We start from the raw sequence: 21,762 nt of genomic DNA, 5'->3' as shown, positions 1-21,762 counted from the left end.
CAAGCAATTTTCTTTTAATTATAAGATACACTAAATTTCAGAAAATTTAAAATCAATGTCTTGTGTTTCCTTTATTCATTTATTCAAATATAATCATTACAATTACCATTTGTGTCATGTTAATTATTTACTTTTAAATCTTTTATAAAAGAAATAATTAGCGTATTAACAGTATTGCTATTAGAATTTTTTAAACAAATTTTATAGAGTTAACAACACAACGAAAGAAAAGTTTTATTATTTAGATTTAGTAGATTCATTGCAATAATTCATCGGTGATAGTCTATAGAGATTAACAAACACTTATCTTGTTGTAATTAACATCTTTATGATAATTTACTTAAACTTAACAAAAACGAAATACAAAATAAATCCAGTGCAACAATACATTTAGAACAATGCATAATGCATTGTGCATCTATATTTAACAGATGGCAATAATCAACTTTGTATGTCAAAAGAATCTTGAAAGCAGCTGAGCTTGTATTCTACGTGTTTTTATTTGATGTAATTTCATCAAAATGTGGTAGTGTGAGGCGGGATTGTGAACAATCATAGATGTGATAAGCGTGTCGAATATGTCCAGCCGCCGTTCTTTGCTCGGCTCGGCGTTGGAGGCCCTGCCAGCGCCTACTGATCCTCTGCGAGAACTGTTTGAGGCTTGTAAGACGGGGGACGCAGTCCGAGTTAAGAAGCTAATAACGCCTCAAACAGTCAACGCTAGGGACACAGCCGGTCGGAAATCTACTCCCCTACACTTTGCCGCAGGTATTGCTTATTATAAATTGTCATATTATTGTTTACGGCTGTTAAAATGTAAGAAAACAATGGGAAAGTGAAAGGTGTTGGTAGTTTTTTGAGAATTGCATAATTGGTCACGGTCTGTTGCGTTTGGTTTGATTTATGTTGTCAGATCCGACCGGTCCAGTTCTGTGAACGATTGATGAAGTTTCTTTGTTTACTGCACTATGAGAAAAATTGCATACTTATTATTGTCTTTTGTTGATTGACTACTTTGTAAGTTAATGAATCTGTTGATGTATGTGACACTAAAACATTATTTAACATTTATTATGACAACAAATTTGTGATACAAGCATTAGGATTATCTTTTTTGCAATATAAGATGAATATAGTAATAATTCAGTTGCACTTTACAAATATTAGAGGGTCTGGAAGGAAATGTCGATATCTTAAGTTAAATCCACATGACTGTATTTTTAACAAGTTTTTATTTCTAATCAAAAATATACTCACCTTCATTATCAACAACCTTTTGCCAACTAGTATACAAATCTTCAATGTAGGAGCAGAAATATAAATCGATTTTTCTGTAAAATATGTCAACAGAAAGGATATTACTTTCCGGTCCCTCTAATAGATAAAAAGAATATGTAATGATAGTCTTTATAGATACTTGTTGTAATTGCTATTTTGGACCGACATTAGTTATTTTTAAGTAAAATATAAAATGCATATTGGATTATTGTAATTAACATCCTGTCTCGTCAGTGACTGAAACGGCAAAGCTAGAGATGCAACCACGTTCAATGTTTCTATGTGAAGTCATATGTTACAATATATCATCATCATTTAATCTGATCGACGTCCACTGTAAAGTACAGTGACTGGTCTTTCACTGGTCTCCAACCTTGACTATGTTATTAGTCCACCCAGTTGGAGGCAATATAATAGGCCAATAATGTTTTAAATGTTTTTGACCATGTAGCATGGTAATATCAAGCATGGTATTGCAATGTGTCTTAAACAGTATTAGAAAAAAAATAAAATGTAAATAAAAGTTATATATGAGTCAAATAAATTGTGATACCATATTAATCTTTGATCTAGGGATTAGAATAAGGAAAGGAAGACAATGTGTGAAAAAAGACATGAAAGAGAAGGAAAAAAAGAAATTCAAAGGACAGAAGGAAAGTATGTAAGAAATTGACAAGGATAAAAGAAGAATGAGGAGTAAAATTCAAATATTGAAAAAAATATTTACCCGATAAAGTCCATGTCGTAAATCCGGGAACAGCTAAAAAAATATGTCATAAATAGCATAATGTTTAGTCTTTCTATGAATTCAAGCTATCTGCATATGCACTAAAATAATACAACTTGATTGATGTATTGAGCAAAATCCACTATTTATTAATTTATCCTCCTTTTATATAATTTTAATATATGTATTCAATACAAATAGAATTACCATGGTAAGGCTCTCTGAGATGATGTTTGTAAAAAACTATAAAGATGTGTTTACCTACCATCATTTCATCTAAATATTCACGTATTTTTTTATCATCAACCCAATTGATGAAAGTTGCCTTCCCAAACTATTTATTGCAGAGTTTGTAATGTGTTTGCCGTCAAGTAATACCAATAGATGCTTATATACCTATTCTTGAAGTGTTACCTAAACCACTGTACTGCAACTTACATATGCATATGGCAAAATGGAGTAGTATCAATCTCTCCGTTCAGTCAGTCCCCAACAACTCTTGCATTGGTGCCACCCATTTTCATTTTTCCATGGCTTCTACCCAGCTGTGCTTCCCTAAGGCATATTACAACTGTTTTATTAGCGTTATAGCTTGTTTTTTCTTTAGAAATGTAGCATTTATTAGATCCATTATTCTTATAGAAAAGAATATGCAATTTTGTAAAAGAAGTTATAAAACTGAACTTCCGCTTGTATGGGGTGTACCTGTAATGAATAATATCTTTAGATACACTTGTATGTTGGCTGTCAGTAAATAATCAGTGCTTTTTGATGTTGTTGTTTGACTGCCCAATAATGTTTATTTATATTGTGGACGCACATTATCTTTCAGAGTTTGTTTTTGGATATTTATCTATTGTATATGCCGGAGCCAAGACTCTAGATATGACAATTATGCTTAATAACTGTAAGGTATATAATGAAATTAATAATGTAATGGCCAAAACCAAGGTTTCTGAGAAAGCCCTAGACTTTAGAGACTGTTAAGAAGTCATAATCAATTGTTATCATCATTTGAGCTAAATGGCTTTCCTAACAATGTCACAGCATCCATCACCTTTCAATGTCTTTTACAAGGTCTGTTCACCATAAGGCTGGTGGACCTATTTTGCATACTATAGACATGTCTTCTTACCCGGGCAATAGCAACCAATCAAGACAAGCTTTTTTTTAACCAAGGGAGGTTCCTCTGGGAAGGTGTCTATGGCGCCGTGTGGCCAATATCCCACGGAATCTTAGAATGCCACTGTGCCATGCCAGCAGTCACAGCAAATGGTGTGAAAATAAATAAAATAAATTACTCAAAATAGAGAAAATTATTATTTACTGCAATGTTAAGAACTGAGGTTATATGGTACAATGATATACATGATACAAATATGATGGCTCCATTGTAGTTATCAGTCTAAGAGAAACTTTTTTAAAATACATGTATATTAGGAGGACTGGAAAGTAATGTCATTTCCGCACATGCTGATATTTGATTGTCATTTTGTTGTTAATTACATACTTGGCAGACATTGTATATTAGATGGCAAAAGGTTGTTGATAACAATGGTGTATATATTGTTGATCAGAAATAAATACTTGTTAAAAAGCAGTTGTGTAAATTTAACTTAAGAAAGCGATATTACTTTCCGGTCCCCCTTGTATATAATATTTCAATTGTTGCTATATATTCTTTAGTTTTTATCTGTAACTAGAACATTAGATGGCGTTGTGTATTTAGCACATGAGGTAATTAACATACATATTCAATTTAGCTGATAACATTAAAATTATTCTAAATTGCCTCATATTGATGTGTATGTTAAATGGACTGAAATATTTAACATAGGATTCTAGGATTATGTAACAATACTAAGACATCAACATATAATATGTATTAATTTAAACATGTTATAAACCCATTCTTTTAAAAGTAGTTCAATATGTTACATATTCATATTATGTTACTTACAAAATATATTATATATAACCACTTGGGCCTTAAATTACTGTGGGAAAGATCACTATATATGTTTATATATATATGTATATAAATATATAACCAGGTGATTGTGAATAGATGTAAAAGTTAGGGGTCAATGTATGGATTTTTGAGAAACAGTATATAATAATGAACACCTTTGAATTTAACAAGAAAATTATAATAATCTATTTCAACTGGTTCACTTTATCTGGTAATGGAGTTTGATCTGTTTTTCAAGGGTCCATCATCATCATATTTTGAGTCAGGACTTCCCCTGCTGTGCGGGGATCCCTTAAAGATTTCCAATATGAATGGATGGAAACAGCCAGCATCTAATATTATAAAAACATTATCAAGGTTCTCTGTCATTCCTGTGGGTGAATTTTCTTATGCTCTCCAGAACTTCAAGAACCCTGAAGCCTAATTGTGATGTTTAGGAAAGTTTGTAAACGGCCTGTATCCAGTGTCTTTCTACTTTATAGGAAAACAACTCACACTGTGTCTGCTGCTTATTAATCTTTACCCCAGAAGTTTAAGGCCTTTTAATTTTAGCTGTACACCAAATATGGCTTACCCCTAAGATTCTCAATAGGAATGGTTGGAAGCAGTTTGCATTGTGTCTTTCAAAAAACTTAAGATCATATGTTTACCTTGTAAGTGGATGTCTTACGCCACGCTCGTTGGTACGTTATCACCACTCCAGAACCTTAAAGACATTGAAGTCTTGTAGTATAACAATTATATGCCTCATCAACTCATCAACATTTTCAATAAAAATGTTTGGTAGCAGCCTTCATCGAGAGTCTTTCAACAAACTTATCAAAGTTTTGTCTTTACCTTGTCTGAGAAGTGATTTCCACTCCAGAATCCCTAATTGTTGTGTATTGCATATGGTATCTCAAACAAAAATTCTATCAAAACCGGTTGGAAGGGGCCTTCAAATCGGAATCCAGAATAAAAGGCTACTTTCTAATGATTTTAATTTGATTTCCAGGTTACGGTCGTAGGGAAGTGGTGGAACTTCTCATAGCAGGAGGTGCAGCTCTCCAAGCCAGAGATGAGGGAGGTCTTCAGCCATTACACAATGCTTGTTCCTTTGGACATGCTGATGTGGTCAGGGCTCTGCTCACGGCGGGGGCTCCGCCGGCGGCTCGTGACAACTGGGGCTACACGCCGTTACACGAAGCAGCTGCTAAAGGAAAAGTAGATGTTTGTATAGGTTGGTATTTACAAATTATCACCTCGCATCTTTGGTTATGACATAAGTTTATTAGCAATTGAAGATGGGCAATTAATATTGGTGATAAATGAAGGTAGATTGTTGAGTAAGCTAATACTTAATGTTATTATCATCATCATTTAAGTCATAGGTGTTCTACTGCTGAACATGGGCCTCTCTTAAAGATTTTCAACAGCACCATTGAAGCAACTTGGATGAAGTTTCTTTTGACGAAGGTCACCTGTCCAACTGGTGTATGTATGTAATATCTCATGTGCGTCATGTCAATCTCGCCCTCCCCCTCTTCCATCTCATCGTTTACATACCCTAGGCAGAGAATTCAGGTTGCGCGCAAGGACTATTCTCCACCTGAGGTATCGGAGCGGCAGGATGTGGGAGTTTGTCAAATGCAGTTTGTTTTCAAATATCTCATGTGCGTCTTGTTAGTCGCGTCTTCTCTTCTTACCGCTCACATACCGGCTAACACTGTGTGCGTGCAAGTGGTAATAAACTCATGACATATGTAAGTGTCAGGTCGTGGAAGATAGTCAAACGTCAAGCCGGCTGTTCTTAAATACCTCATGTGCGTCTTGTCAATCTCGCCCCCTGTCTCTCTGCCGTCTCACCGCTTATATACCCTAGGCAGCGAATTCAGGGTGCGCGCAAGGACTACTCTCCACCTGAGGTATCGGACCGGCAGGATGTGGGAGTTAGTCAAATGCCGTTTGTTTTCAAATATCTCATGTGCGTCTTGTTAGTCGCGCCTTCTCTTCTTACCGCTCATATACTTTGGACCGTTACACTGTGTGCGTGCAATTGGTAATAAACTCATGAAGTATGTGAGTGTCAGGTCGTGGAAGATAGTCAAACGTCAAGCCGGCTGTTCTTAAATACCTCATGTGCGTCTTGTCAATCTCGCCCCCTGTCTCTCTACCGTCTCACCGCTTATGTAACCTAGGCAGCGAATTCAGGGTGCGCGCAAGGATTGGTCTCCACCTGAGGTATCGCAAGCCCACGACGTGGGAGTTAGTCAAGTGCCGTTTGTTTTCAAATTTCTCATGTGCGTCTTGTTAATCGTGCCTTTTATCTTCTCACCGCTCAAATACCTCAGACGGCGATTACTGTGTGCGTGTAAGTGGTAATAAATTCACGAGGTATGTGAGTGGCAGGATGTGAGAGATGGTCACAAGTTAAGCCGTCTGTTCTTAAATATCTCGTGTGCGTCTTGTCAATCGTGTCCTCGTCGTCTCATCGCTCACATACCTCAGTCAACAGTTTATGAAGTAATACACTGTAAAAGATTTTTAAACCGGTATAAATTTAAGGATTTAATTGCTATAACTACTGTGTTAAAAATAATTGTTAGAGTGATAATTTAAAAAAAGTAGTGAATTTGGTCTTCTCATGTTCTTCTCATATCCACTATAGGGGAGCTCAATCTGATTCTAGTTTGAATCAAGTAGTATGATCTCTTCAGGCATTCTTAAAAATGATCATTTTTTTATTCCAGCTCTTCTTCAACATGGTGCTGATCCAAATATAAGGAATACGGAAGGGAAGACTCCTTTGGATCTCGCTGATGCTGCTACAAGGCCTGTCCTGACGGGTGAGTTAATTTTTTTTATATAACATTGGTAGACCAGTGGTAGAGGACTTTTGTTGTGAGTGGTAAACAGACTGACATTTGTTTTATTGCTGTAGCAAATAGGTTCTATATAAAAGAATTTCCTTAGTTTTGATGTTATATATGGGTAAAAAAAGTTTACATGGATTTTCAGCCAGTGCAAGGTTTAGTAAAGCCTTTTATTACTTTTGTACAGGAATGGTTTTATATGAAAAATTTTCTGGGTAACACCAGATGTGTTTGATTCAATAGAAACTTGAATTGTATTAAGCTCTCCTAAGGTACTGCAGGAGGGTTATTGAAAATGTATAAAATTCAAAATTAAAATAGGTTCGGGTAAACTATAAAGAATAAATAAGAATAAAGTAAACAAAATAAAATGCAAATAATAAATTGATACAAGTAAAAATAAAAGAGACATATGTACTTCTCATAAATGTGATAAGAAATACTGCGATAAACTGTGATAATGGAGAGGATGAGAGGCGATGTGAAGAAGAAATGAATGATTATGTGAAGATCGACCGAAGGGAATGACAATGAAAAGAAATGTGAAAATAATTATTAAAGATATAAAAGTTCTATTCCCAAAATAAGATAAGGGAAGTAGTAATGAAAGACCCCAAGAAAAGGGTCCATTTAAAAAAAAAGTTTTCCTATAGTGTGACATTTTTTAAAATTTACTCGGATTCCATTAGAGGATTTTTTACCAATTGATTTTCTAAAAAAAATATATTTTTCAAGCCTACCTTTATTTGCTAATCTTGATGATAATTGTCATTGCTGTTGGATTGCAGGTGAGTACTGTGCTGCGGATGTGCTGGAAGCAGCGCGTGCAGGTGCTGACGAGCGGCTGGCAGCCCTGCTGACTCCTCTGAACGTGGACGTGCATGCAGGGGATGGTCGACGCTCCACACCTCTACACCTGGCAGCTGGATATAATCGAGCGCGAGCTGTACGCTTGCTACTCCAGCGTGGTGCTGACGTCCACGCCAAAGACAAGGGGTACGTATATAGTGACACCGTAGCCCTAATTCTCCAAAAGGAGGTAGATAGTAGGCGAGAAGTATTGTGGAGCCCTCGCGTGGGATTTTGGGATTCCTCTGTTCGATATACACAATGTTTATACAATATAATAAAGTTAAAGCATAAGTGGGAGCATAACGACGTTGATATACTACGATTTGAAAGCCAGACCAATTCATATAATAGATTTAAAACCAGGGCGGTACCGCCCTCTAGAACTTTTCCATGTAGGAAGAAAAATACAAGAAAGTCCAAGAAAAATACATTTCTTTTGTCATTATAAAATATTTTGTCTAGGCATCTAAAATGCTTGTAACATACCTTAAATACATTGAATTAGCATTAAAGTAGAAACTAAAGACAAATAGAAATCAGATAGAGAGTGAAACAGAGAGAGAGAGGGAGATTGATTTTTACTTGCAGTTATTAACTATTTTGTAATAAATGGGTATGGAAGAATGTAAGCGATAGAAGATCGATGTTCTAGGCTAATCCCAATTTAATGTGAGATGAAATCGCGGTCAATCATCACCGATGGGAAATTATCTATTTCAGAGGTCTGGTGCCGCTTCACAATGCTTGCTCGTACGGACACTACGAGGTCACGGAGCTGCTGGTCCGAGCTGGTGCCGATGTCAACGCGACCGATCTATGGGCCTTCACCCCTCTGCATGAGGCCGCCAGCAAAGCGAGGCTCGAGGTAAGGGACCTTGTTTTAATTAAATAATGGCAACATTTAAAGTATTTTTAAATCTCGCGGGCATCAGGAAGGCAGGCAATTTATTTCTTAGGTTGGTAAACTCTAACATTTATCAACCGTCTGTTTGTCTAAAGTTGAAATATCATTTAGCCCAGCCCAAAGCATTTTGAAGGATGTTTTGTCTCGCGTCAAGTCGCGATTGATCGATGTGATACTGCATTGGTGCTTCGTGACTTTTTTTTTTTGGAAAAAACTATCTTTATATATATACTATTTTTTATATCGTTCCGCAACGACCATATGTCTGATTTGTCTCTATGTGACTTCTGGCTATTCAGCAAACTCAAAACGTCAATGTGGGCACGCCGTTTTGACACTATTGAAGAGATAACAACCGAATAGAAGAAGGTTTTGAAGGCTTTACCGGAAAAAGACTGTTCGGACTGTTTCGAGGACTATAAAAAAAAGTTGGAAAAGTGTGTTGGAAAATTTCGAAGAATAAATAAAAAATGTACATTTTATAAACAAATTCACCATAATTTTTTATTGCAATATTAATAAGCTTGTGTTATTTATTTTAAAACATTATCTTTAATGTATTCTCCATAGCACGTGAGGAAACCAATCCTCTACGAGCTTTACAGATTACGTCAAACATCGCTTGACATTGATCGCCATCTTGAATTTCTAAAAGTGTTGCCATATTTTTTCTCGAAGTGCTTACCAGCTTTCGCTTATGCAGACTAACGGGCCTGTCATGGTTGGAGACCAGTTATTACTTACTTAAGTAAAGAAATACTTTAAGAGAACTAGTTAACATTAACATGCTAAAAGGCGAGCAAAAAAAAAATGCAGTAGTAACAATAAAGGCACGGACTTTAGTGTCTGTGGAATATAGGGAAAAAAGTGAAATAAGCATATATTTTAAGGGCTGCGAAAAACAATCAGCACCATCTAGTAGGGTATGGAGGAGCTTCAGACTTCTATATTAGATGTATAAAATTACCATTATTGACATTAGACCATCATTGGCTGGAGGAAGTTGGTAAACGCCTGTAAACTTGTTCCAGGTATGCTCTTTGCTGCTCAGCGAGGGTGCGGATCCCACGCTTCTGAACTGCCATGGCAAGTCCGCGCTGGACGTGGCACCCACGCGTGAACTTCAGGAGAGGCTGGCATGTGAGTGTCTTTCAGATTAACTTACTTATCCTTACTTAGTTCTCCGGTTTGGGAACAGGCGGCTTGAAGTATGTCTGTACCGTGTCGTGCTGCTCTCATACCTCAGGAGAAGTCAAGCATATATGCGGAATATTCGCCACCTTAGGTATGTTAGTCGTGGGACGGGATATGACGCGACCAACAAGACGCACACGAGATATTTAAGAACAGATAACTTTTCGTTTGCTTCCTTTCGTCGTGCCGCTCCCATATCTTATGAGTCCTTGCGCGAACTCTAGTCAGGACCTGAGATATGCGGGCGGTGAGAGAAAAGACTTTTTGCTTGACAAGACGCACACAAGACACTTGAGAACAGACAGCTTGACGTTTGTCTACCTTTCCCCTGATCTGTCCCATACATTTTTTTAAGAACTCTGATTTCATTCCTAAAGTCTTATTAATAATATTCTGTATTTCTTTTCATTCTAGTCGAGTACAGAGGACATTGTCTGCTAGAAGCATGCCGTCTCGCAGAGCCCGCGAGAGTGAAGAAGCAGTTGTCAGTCACCAGCCAACAGCAGATGGTGAGAAAGATTTATCGTAAAATAAACTATTTATAACAAGATCTATAACAACAATGTCTTGAAAAGTGATTAAATTGTATTTTTAAATTTGTTCAGTAGGCATAGGAAGGTCCATTGGTGAACATAAAAGTTATTATAGGTTTCCAAAAGGAACGAAAGTGACCTGGATCCAGGGTCTCCAAACCTTAAAAAGAATGAGCATTTCACCTGCCGGGGGTCTTCTTTCCAGGACCTTAATGTTAATGATTGTATATCTTTGTCCAGCAATGTGGGCAGTCAAGTAGTGGGAGTCAGCTGAGCGCCGAGGGTGTGGAGGCGCTTGTGAACTTCGCCCACCTGGGCACAGGGGACCGGCCTCTCCACTGTGCTGCTGCCAGCGTCTACCCCAAAAGGAAGCAGGTGAGAATATTCCTCATCATACAGTGTCAGTTACATCAGTGTAATTTTTTTATGGCCCCTGCAATTGAGGACCTCTAGTACAACTCCTGTCTTGTGTTCACAGGCACAGTTTTTTTTTACTAAATATAATAAATTCGATTTCTTTTCTTATTATTTACTCGTTCTTATTTTGTCTGTTTTAATATTTCTCACACTTTCTCATTTTTCCTTCACCGTCTTTTTTTTTTGTACGACGAGACCGCCTATTGTACTCTTATGTTTATTATTATGAAACTATTTAAGTATATCCTAGCATGTAAAATGAAGAATATTAAAAAATAGGAATAAAAAATCTCTCATACCTTCTATATGTATACCAGTGGTGTTTGAAAACCACCAGGAAGGCCTAGTGCTTCAGAAAAGCTTTTTGGATTAGATTCATGTTTAGTGTGTATGGAACCCAAAGAAGTCATTCGCCAGACAGTCTTGTTCCGCGTTTTCTGGTCTGAAATCACCAGTCCAGAATTTTAGGACTCTCACTGTGACTCATTGCCACTCCAATTTGCCAATTTTTTGGCTTATCTCGGTTACTGTAATTCGTCAATGAACCTTCTTGAAGAAGCTCAGAGAGACCACATGTCTTCACCTGATGCAGAACGCTTTGATGATAGAAGCTGAACGAATGATAATGAAAGTACTATAAAGTAGGTTATGGTCAAAATAGGGTCCATTTAAGTTTACTAACATTAAAAAAAATGAAGGAATTCTATTTCATTGTATGTACTAGACTATGTTATTTTTTAATATTTTACATATTAAATTTATAATTAAATTTAGTGAACACTTTTTAAAACATTTTGTATGAGGGATGTTGATTGTTCATAAGAGACGATTTAAGATTTTGATATCACCAGGTCATGGAGATGCTGATAAGGAAAGGCGCGAGGGTGAACGAGAAGAACAAGGAGGGACAGAGTCCATTGCATGTGGCCACGGAGCACGCACACCTGGATGCGATGGACCTCCTACTGCGACATGGTTAGACATTTTTGTTTTTGTTTCGGGGGGTGAATCTTCTGGACTCTTTTTCATTCATTTTTGAATCTATCTATTCCTCCATCTTGTTTTCGGAACAGTGATATATACCCTTCTACTTCCGTCATCCCTCTCTCTCTTTTCCCTTTTTCATCGTTCATGTTTTCTATTATTCAGAATACAGCATTCACTCACATTACATTCACTCATCGCCTCCCATCCCTTGCCGCACTTCCTATTGCACGGTTTTGTTTTGTCTTAATATGTCACCCACAACCCTGCAATAAAAACGCAAATAAATGTGGCGGCTCTCCTATTCCAAATAAATCCTCTGGATGGATACAAGATACTCTGCCCTATGGAGGTAGGGACATGGTTATGTGAGATTCCTACCCATACGACTTCCTCCAAACCCGTGGGTACATAAGCCTTCTCAGGCATTCTTGCTGTACCGGAGCAACACCAGACCACTTCCGGTCCCTACTCTTCTCGGGTTTGAATGGACGATAAAGGCCACCTTTTTGGTTGATAGTCGAGCTGGTTAAGGTCACCAGAAGATGCTGTTTGGAGACCGTTTTCAACCGATTCCTTTGGCAGTCTATATGAGAAATAAAATTTGTAGGTGTAATAAATTGAATGTATGATAAACAAAATGAAAATCTCTGTCCAGTTTGATGAAAGAAATGACTCCGCTAACCTTTCCTAATCTTACCCTTAATTTTCACCAATAACTTACCCTTAACCTCCACCACTTACTTATCCTTAACCTCCACCACCAACTTACCCTTAACCTCCACGACTAGCTCATCCTTAACCTCCGCCACTAACTTATCCTTAACCTCCGCCACTAACTTATCCTTAACCTCCGCCACTAACCTACCCTGGAAAGATGGAAGACCAAGCTTGGAGGCAGCAGTGATATACGATAAGACGCGGTGGGCGTGGCTCGTTCTTTTCAACTGCAAGGACACAACACATAGCACGCATTCATCATTATAACTTTTCTTGATACGAAACAGTGACTGTCCACAAATCCAAAACGACTGTTTTGGAAGAAAATTAAAGAAGCTTTTTGATTTTTTTTTTACCTTCCAAACAATGGGCAGAGGATTGAACACAGTCTCTGAAGGATGCTCTATGTCCAGCTGTTGGATGTCTTACAGTTGAAACGGTGATGATCATGATTTCGGTGATATATATAAGGTAGCGGTCCGAGTTGAGGTCCCTGGTTGAACTTGAACCTAGTGAAGTTGTGGGTGAGTTTTGAGTTGAATCCGTTTGATGATGGACAGGTGCGAAGGTGAACGCATGCGACGCGCGTGGTGAGAGCCCACTGTGTGTGGCAGCGCGGCGCGACTCGGGCGCCGCCTGCCGGCTACTGCTAGCTTGCGGGGCTGACGCCCGGCCTGAGCGTGTGGAGCGTGTCGAGCCCGCCGACGTCACACACGTGCTCCACGCTGCGCACACAGACGGTAAGTACCTTTTTTTATAACGACTATACCAGGAGTTTCTTTTGCGATCTAGCCTAGCAGAAGTTCATACGAGAATAAGCTATAGTAATCGGCGATAAATATTGCACATCGACCTTCAGGAAGAGACAATCGGCTAATTTCGGCTTCGTAGAGCGTTATCTCTGTCGCACGAAATACAAACAGTCCAGTATCTATTAGGAGCTGTTACAACAAGTGTCATTTGCTTCTTTTGATAATTATTTTTATTCTTTGTATAAAATAAACCAATTTTTCTACAAGCGGTGGCTTCAGGTTTAAGTAAAATAAAATAAAAAACATGTTTACATTATGTTTACGTGTTTATTAAGGAAAATTACAACTGTACATAATAAACACCATTATACTTATTTTTATTACAATGTCTTATTTTAACACGATTGTTTTTTTTTTTGTATTTTGTACGATAGAGATCACGCTCTATGTAGCTGAAATTAGCCGATTGTCTCTTTCCAAAAATCGATGAATGTGCAATATGTATCGCCGGGTACTGTTAACTATTTTTATAGTATTTTCGTATTGTACATATAGGTATGATAGTAAGGTATATAACGGCTCTATAGAATATTAACTTTTGGATTGCATTGACTTTTTCGTTTCAGGTATGAACGCTATTTAAATCAATTTAAATTTTTCAATCAATTTTTATGCAAGTAGTATACGCAGTTTTGAATCGTCGATTATTTTAACACGTTAGTTAGCTACCACCGGTTCGGCGCGCTAACTTCCTAAGATCCAGCCGAAAGCTGGACTTTTTAAATGACATTCAACAATTTTCGATGAAGTAACAACTCTTGAAAGCTACAATAAGATGTTGTTAAATAAACAATATACTTTTAAATATTCAAACTTTACCAATAGTAACGGACTTTACTCGGACAGGTAGTCGGAAGTCCTAGAAATACATGTCATTTCTTGCATTGCTTGTACAATGACCCGTGCGGGTGAAATTTCATAAAATCAGTTCTTAGGTAACCTCTGCATACCTTGGAGGTCTATGACTTGCAGTGGGTGTGATATATATCACTGTTGTGACAACTTTTAAAACATATTGTTAAATAATGTGGAAATTGCATTACAATTTCTTGAGCTGTGCATCGGAGGAGACTTCCATAGAAATATAATTCTTTATATACATCGGACGATAGAGGGCGCTCTACAATGTTTCTCTACTTGTGATTGGCTTGCGATTTTCATTAGTTGAACATTGTTTTCATAGTTTTAAATCGGTTATACTTTAGACTTTGTGTTGTTATCACCTCTAAGACCTGCAAACCATAGGAAGAGTCCAACAAAAACTTTAATTTACTTGTTGTATTAGAATGGATTCTTAACACGAGGTAGTAAAATAAAAATGGCAACCATCTGTAATTTTATTCTTAACTGATATATTGTACTGGTTCCTACTGGTATGTGATAAGGTAAAAAGAAACAGCGAACTCGGCAACAGAAGAAAAATATATTTCAATTAAAAGAATAGTAGGCAGAAGGCCTGGTCTGATTTTATACCGCAGCACGGTACTCCCCTGATGGTGGTGGTAAGCAGCCGCACGATCTCCCAGGACTGGTCAGACGGCAGCAGGTCGAAACGAGGAGCGCCGGTAGTAGAAAGAATGTGTTCGTGCTGGTGCCAGGTACGAATAGATTCAACCTCAATGACCGAAGGTTATGTAAATAATAAAACTAGCACCTGTTAATAAATGTCACAGTTATAATATACATATATAAATATATGTACAATTTGCTCCGCTGACAGTAAACCACGAGATGGCACGCGATGAAGAACGGGAAGAAGATGAAAGCAGTTGATGTGATTGTTTACTGTCAGAACAGAGTTACAAAATTTGAAGCATTGTAAAACAAAATGAGAAAACATGAACAAATTGAAAAATAATAAGGGATACATAATGATGGAACTATGAACACAGACGAGAGAACTCTGACTTATAGCTAGACGCTACTTAATATTAATGTATTTATAATGTTAGTTCAACACTTACTACATTGGGGTTTATTTCTACGATTGATATTTTTTTTAAATTTTAATTAAGACATATGGAACTCTAACATGCAACGTTACAATGTTTATTTTGTAGTCATATTAAAAAAAAATAATATTAAAAGAAATGACATATCTGTGTCCTGGAATATTGCAGAAAGTATTTTGCAACTGTAGTCGGAAAAGGAAAAGAAAAAGTTTCTGTTAAAGAGGTAGGCAATAAAAATTGTGATATAGATATAAGTTGTAATAATAAAAGTAAATAAAAACAAAATAATGAAATAAGAATTGTTAAAAAAGCAGTCGTGGGGGAAATATTGAACGAAAAGAAGCGATTTATGAGCGGTAATGGAATGAAAAAGAATGAATGATTATATGAGGGGAAAAAGAGAAACGAGTGAGAAAAATTAAGAAGGACGAAAGAACAGCGAAGATATAATGAGATAAGAAAGTGAATAAATTATTAAGTAAAAAAACTTTCTCTGTTAACCCAAGACAGGTTGTATGAAAGGTCCGCAATAGCGGGGCCCAATAAAAAACCCTGTTACAATTCTTCAAAGTAACTTCAGAATGAAGTAAACTGATCATCTTTTTTGAAATTCCAGGTCATTACTTACCCCCTTTTGGCTCTGTACTTTCTAGTCTTCTTGTTCGTATGACCGTCTTCTCTTCGCATAACATGGTAGTGGTGATCTTTTTCGAGATTTCAGGTCATTACTTACCCCCTTTTGGTTCTGTACTTTCTAAAGCCTTCCTGGTAGTATGGTCGTCTTATCTTCGCATAACATGGTAGTGGTCATCTTTTTCGAGATTTCAGGCCATTGCTTACCTCTTTTGGGCTTTGTACTTTCTATAGCCTTCCGTCTTCTCTTCGCATAACATGTTAGTGGTGATCTTTTTTGAGATTCCAGGTCATTACTTACCTCCTTTTGGCTCTGTACTTTCTAGAACTTTCCTGGTATGACCGTCTTCTCTTCGCATAACAAGGCAGTATAATTTAGGTGGTGGGAAAATAGTTGTAAAAAAAACAAGCTGACACTGTATGATGAGGAATGTTCTCACCTACTTCCTTTTGAGGTAGAAAGTGAATAAATTATTTGAAAAATCGTCCCTGCTTACCCGAGACGAGAGTGTACGACGGAGCCCTATAAATAGGAGCCATAGTATTTGTATAACTATTCAGAATGCTAGTTAAGAACAAATGATGAATGAATTTATAAAGATAAGGGTCGCTGGGGCCTCATTTAAATCATCGGTGCCAGTGTTATGACATCGCTATTCCAAAAATTTTAAAAAAGATATTAGTGTGATATTGTTCCGTATGTGAACTTTTAAGTTACTCACAACGCGCATGAAACACTATGTGCAATATTGTAACTAATACATATGTTTTATACTTCACGTTTTATACTTTTTTGTCATATATATATATACATATATATATATATATGCCAAAAAAGGTATTAATTTTTTATCTAAATAACGCAAACTATAATTTATATATATATATTACAATATTGCACATAGCCTTTTAGACCTGTTGTGAGGAATTTTAAAATAAATTTTACAAACACACACACATATCTATATAGATAGACTGGGATTTGCGAACGTAGATCACTGGTTCAATTCCCGAGACACAATCTTATATAATTTGTGCATTAATTATATAGTATTGGCGCTGTGTCTTCTCCGTACTAAAATAGCACACTTGATCGCCAAGCCTCCTCCCAAGCGTGGCGATTATGGTACATCCCCTCATAGATATCTTTGGGAGAGCCTTATGTCTTCTAGTGGGCTATCATTGATCTGAAACATTAATACATTGCTCTCAATTATCTTCCAAGAGTTCCCAAACATGGGGCCCACGCCCCATAGGGGGTAATTTGAAAGTGGACTCTACAAGATTATTCCTTCCGCTTTAATATAAAAATTATTTAAGTTACATAGTCGGGCGTAACAATTGTAAAATACTGCTTTAATATGATTTTTACATACTTTCCTATTTATCTCTGCAACACTTTGTGTGATAAAGAATGTCTATAAGGCATCAAGTCTGTCGTTGCATAATAAATGAAGTGAGAAATAAATAAATTATTTTAAGTACGAATAATGAGTCGGCGATGGGGTCAATGACATCACCGATAGTTAAATGAGGATAATATGAAAGCTTAGTAAAAGTAACGTGTTTATATGTTGGAATTACCAAAAAAGGAACCGATGATGGAGTAACACGAGTTTGACCTTCTGTGTCAACCTTGTGTCGGAATTTAAAACGGGTATACAGTGAAAGTACCTTTCAAGGTTACCTCTTGGAGGAACATTCGCTTATTGACTAAATGATGCATCCGAAAATTTCTGAAAATCTTACCTCTTAAGTGATATTATCATTTATTTGTAATACTATACAAATTGAATCATTTTTTCATATTCCATCCCCTATTTTATTGGGGCAATATTTTTTTTGAGTTCTCTTTTTATTTAATACTTTCTTTTCACTTTGTTTCGCTCTTTAACATTCGCTCTATTACGTTTTTTTATTTATCTTTATTCATTTCATTCGTCACCTTTCGTCCTATTCTCAGCCACAACAGTCTAGTTGTGCAAATAAAGCAAAATATAAATGAAATGTGTACAGAATAAAATGTTTAAAATAATATAAAGATATGTTAAACTGAGGAATGAGGTGATGAATGATTGATATCGAATGAAAGAGAGAGGCGGAAGAAATGTGGAAAGAAAGATGAAGTACGAAAGATTGTAAGAATGCAAGAAGTGCGCGCAAATAAAAGTGATGTGAAAAAAAAATTAAAATAAAACGACCCTGTCCTTATCAAAGATTAAATAAAAAACAATCTAGGTGTATTTTAATGTTACAATGTATCAAATTTTTACTTAGGTTATTTATGTATACATTTCAAATTGAATCATTTTTATGAGTCCAGTTTTTCAGTTTTCCAGTTTCCAGTTTGGTATAGGTACTTTTATTTTTCTTTTAATTAATTTTTTCACATGTATTATTCTGTTTTCGCGCTCTTCTACCATGCGTCTTAAGATCTTTCATTCTGCCTTTCATCCGTCACCATATTCCTCAGGTTTTACGATGTTTATTTTATTTTACGGAATTTATGTAAATGTTACTATTATTTATTTAAATAATATTATTATTTATTTTACAATGTGCCGGGCCAACTCATCAAAAGATTCTGCTGTTGATTTTGTCTTGAGAGGGTCCAGTAAGTTGAACAGAAGTATATTAAGGTTTTCACATAAGGTCACGTGGTCACGTCTTTTGGATGCGAATCGGGAGCAGTGTCTGAGTAAGTGATCAAAAGTCTGTACTGTGGAGTCGTCACATGGGCAAGTCTCATTATCGATTATTTAAAAACGGTGCAGGTACTGCTTGCAGTACCCGTGCCCGCTTAGTAGTTGTGTGAGATGGAAAAATGTCTTGATGAGTTTTCGCAGTTTATTTATGTCGGTGAGTTTCGAAAGGAGTCCTATGGTATGTCGACCCTGAGCCGAGCTCTCGTATCTAGCCTGCCAAATGCGGTTGTGTTCAGCGCGGATTGCGCTCTTCACGAAACTCATTGGGAAGTAGACATAAGCCAGTGTAGAGTGCATTGCGGCAGCGCTCTTTGCTGCCAAGTCGGCTGCCTCGTTACCAACGACGCCTGTGTGGGTTTTGACCCAGGTAAAGTGTAAAGCGGAAGACCGGTTATGAAGACGATTTTGGGGACACCTATGTCTTATAGTAAACGTTCATCAGCTGAAGAAGAAGATGATCATTTACCTTCACCGTAGCCCGAACTTCCTAGAAGGTCATAGCAGTGGCGTAGCTATGGTATTCGGGGCCTGGGGCAGATTGAGGGCTTGGTGCCCCCCCCCCCCCCCCTAAGGAGTCTAAATAATTTCAAAATTCAGAACAGAATGTAGTTAGTATATATTTTTTTGGTTCAAAATAATAATAAATATATATAAAATAACATCTAGTTCATGTTCTATTGACATTATTGCAAGATTATTTAATCTATTTATCATTAAATAATCTTGCAATAAAGCCCTTTTAAAATAATATAAATAAAATAAAAAATGTGTTTTGCGAATGAAAGGCTTAAATACTGTGTATATTGTATTTTTGTAACGGTTTACTTTTCTTTAATGTTCATATTATTTAACAACTTTTTTAGTACAAAAATAGTAAAATTCGATATTATTTTTATGTTATTTACTTTAAATTATGGTTTTCATTTTTCTTTTAACATTTCATTATTCATCATTCAAAAAAAAAATTTAAAAAAAAATATTTTCAAACTTTGGTGTTCCCCTGCTTGTGGTGCCTGGTGCGGCCGCCCCGCTCGCCACCCTCTAGCTACGCCACTGGGTCATAGTCTCCCTAGCTTTCCTGCGCGAGCCCCATTAGCTCACAATTGTTAGGTTACACTCTCCTATTTCACGAATGAGCAGTTTTATAACATCCGCGTGGAATTTAAGTAGAATTGAAGTAGCCTAAGCTGCTGCTTATTACATCGGCTACCTGCCAGTATAAGTCCCGTCGAAATCTTTCCACTAATTTCAGAGATATGCCGGAAAAAACAGACAATTAAAAAAAAAAAATTTGTGTATGCACCGTATATATAATCATATGAATGTAGTAAAAAGCGTTTATTTTAATGTTACAAACAGACATTCCGATTTTATTTATTTTTATAGATTTTTAAAAATTCTTTTCTCGATACTAATCCCGCATTCAACTCACCAGTTAAGTACACACAAATTTCTCACATCGTGCGGATAAGTGAGATCTTTAACGAACAGACAGACAGACAAAAATTATAAAAATGTTTTTTTTTTATATTTGTGTGTGTGTTTTATGTTATGGGTATATACACCTATACCTCACTTTGCGTCGTGGTTACGTTCCAAAAAAACATGACGCAAATTGAAACGCCACAAAGTGAATTAAGATTTTCTATAGTGAACCATGTAAAGATCGAAGATAGTTTCCAGGGTTACTAAAATACAATTTTTTAAAAAGAAAATTGAACAAAGTAAACATTTAAAAAACAAAAATAATATAACTATAAATAAATTAGAAATATATTTACCTATTAATTAATTTATTCTCTTTAAAAAAAAAGCACAACACACTACATTACAAGACACTACGTAATTGAAACTGAACTCCAAAATTAGCAAAACAAAGTGAAAATAAAACTGTATTAAAATTGCGTTGATTTTTAGTCAGAAAGGGAATCCCCGAGTTTTGATAGCATGGCGCTATTACAAACAAGTGTTGCCATTTTTTGGAAAAAAAAGATAATGTCAAAAAAAAATTAAAGACTCGAACGAATACAACGCAACCCCGAAAATCTAACGACGCACCGTGAAAATTAGTACTAATTAAGCAGCGACGCAACTTCGAAAAAAACGCAGAACGAAACGACGCAAAGCGTGGTATTGGTGTATACCATACACATATTCATATGCGTGCAGTAAAATGTGTATTTTAATATCAACAGACAATTCAATTTTATTATTTCGTATAGATTACTTGAACAATTTTATAATCGATATCTTTCGCGGTTTTTATATTCCTTAGAAACCATTTTAATGATTCACTGTATCCATAATAGATTGTGAAAAGATTATTTTTATATCTTAATTGCCTGATTTACGAAAGTGTTTTTTTTTAATATTACTGTGTTTGCTTGAGGGTCTAGATGAAGGGAAAAATAGATTTTTTTTTAATTTCGTTGGAAAGAATATTATACAACAGTAAAATTCGTACAGCCAACCTATAAAAAAAAACTAATAGTAATGTGAACATTCGGTTTAAAAGATTGGTTTCAAAATTGAAACTCTAAGCTATTAAGGGTAAAGCACTTATCTTGAAGGACATTGCGCGTCGAAGGTGACTTTTTTGAATTAAGAACTCTTATGGTGTGTGAAATCGTAAGCCAGATGTTCCCTCCTACGTGAGATCACATTTCTCTTCAATATTTATTTGGTACGGTCTGATCTTTCTACAATGTCGTATAAAGTAAATTTTTACTATTGTTTACCTATAAAGGAACACTTAACACAACCATTATATATACGGTTACTTTCAGTTTAATGTTAACTTATGTTGTTGGTGTACGTATATATATCACGTCAGCTTGTACACACACTGCAAGGAATACGTTAACACACAAATATGACAATGATAGTCGATATTGCGTCGTTGATTAGAGGCCAAATAAATACATTTAAAAAACTTAAGTTAAACGGTTTTTTGATATCCATATTGTGGTGGTTGTGGAAAAATATGTACCTAGTCCGCCATATTGGAACGGCGTCCATCTTGAATTTTAAATTTTGGCCTAATCATCGTGTTTTACTAGTGTAGCCCTATCATTTGATACCCATATTGAAAAATACGTAATCTGCCATTTTGTATCGGCGGCCATCTTAGATTTCTAATTTTGATCCAAATAAATTCCGTACGGGTCGAACTAAATAAAACCGTTTAAAAAAATGGACCGCACTAGATATAAGTTACAGTACCCGGC

The 21,762-nt window shown here is 36.2% G+C and overlaps 1 protein-coding gene across 1 annotated transcript; it reads left to right on the top strand.

Annotated features, from left to right (window-relative positions):
- Positions 1-470: 470 nt before the first annotated feature.
- LOC137926423 (poly [ADP-ribose] polymerase tankyrase-like) lies at positions 471-15,018 on the top strand. The gene is made up of 12 exons (XM_068770022.1): positions 471-768; positions 4,972-5,196; positions 6,707-6,802; positions 7,618-7,825; positions 8,402-8,546; positions 9,617-9,725; positions 10,194-10,288; positions 10,553-10,687; positions 11,581-11,704; positions 12,994-13,173; positions 14,724-14,843; positions 14,966-15,018. The coding sequence occupies exons 1-12, from the start codon at positions 579-581 to the stop codon at positions 15,016-15,018; spliced, it is 1,680 nt and encodes a 559-aa protein (XP_068626123.1). The 5' UTR covers positions 471-578.
- The last annotated feature ends 6,744 nt before the right edge of the window (positions 15,019-21,762 follow it).

This window comes from Battus philenor, unplaced genomic scaffold (genome assembly GCF_028537555.1).
Source record: "Battus philenor isolate CCGP_79_NKW_IND1 unplaced genomic scaffold, ilBatPhil1.0.hap1 SCAF_29, whole genome shotgun sequence".
NCBI lineage: Eukaryota > Metazoa > Arthropoda > Insecta > Lepidoptera > Papilionidae > Battus > Battus philenor.
This window is presented reverse-complemented; position numbering and strand designations above follow the sequence as displayed.

Excerpts from the sequence above, each read along its gene's own strand:
- LOC137926423 (XM_068770022.1), top strand. The coding sequence starts at position 579 with ATGTCCAGCCGCCGTTCTTTGCTCGGCTCGGCGTTGGAGGCCCTGCCA. Across the intron at positions 769-4,971 it reads TCCCCTACACTTTGCCGCAG|GTTACGGTCGTAGGGAAGTG; the intron begins GTATTGCTTATT and ends TTTGATTTCCAG. Across the intron at positions 10,688-11,580 it reads TCTACCCCAAAAGGAAGCAG|GTCATGGAGATGCTGATAAG; the intron begins GTGAGAATATTC and ends TGATATCACCAG.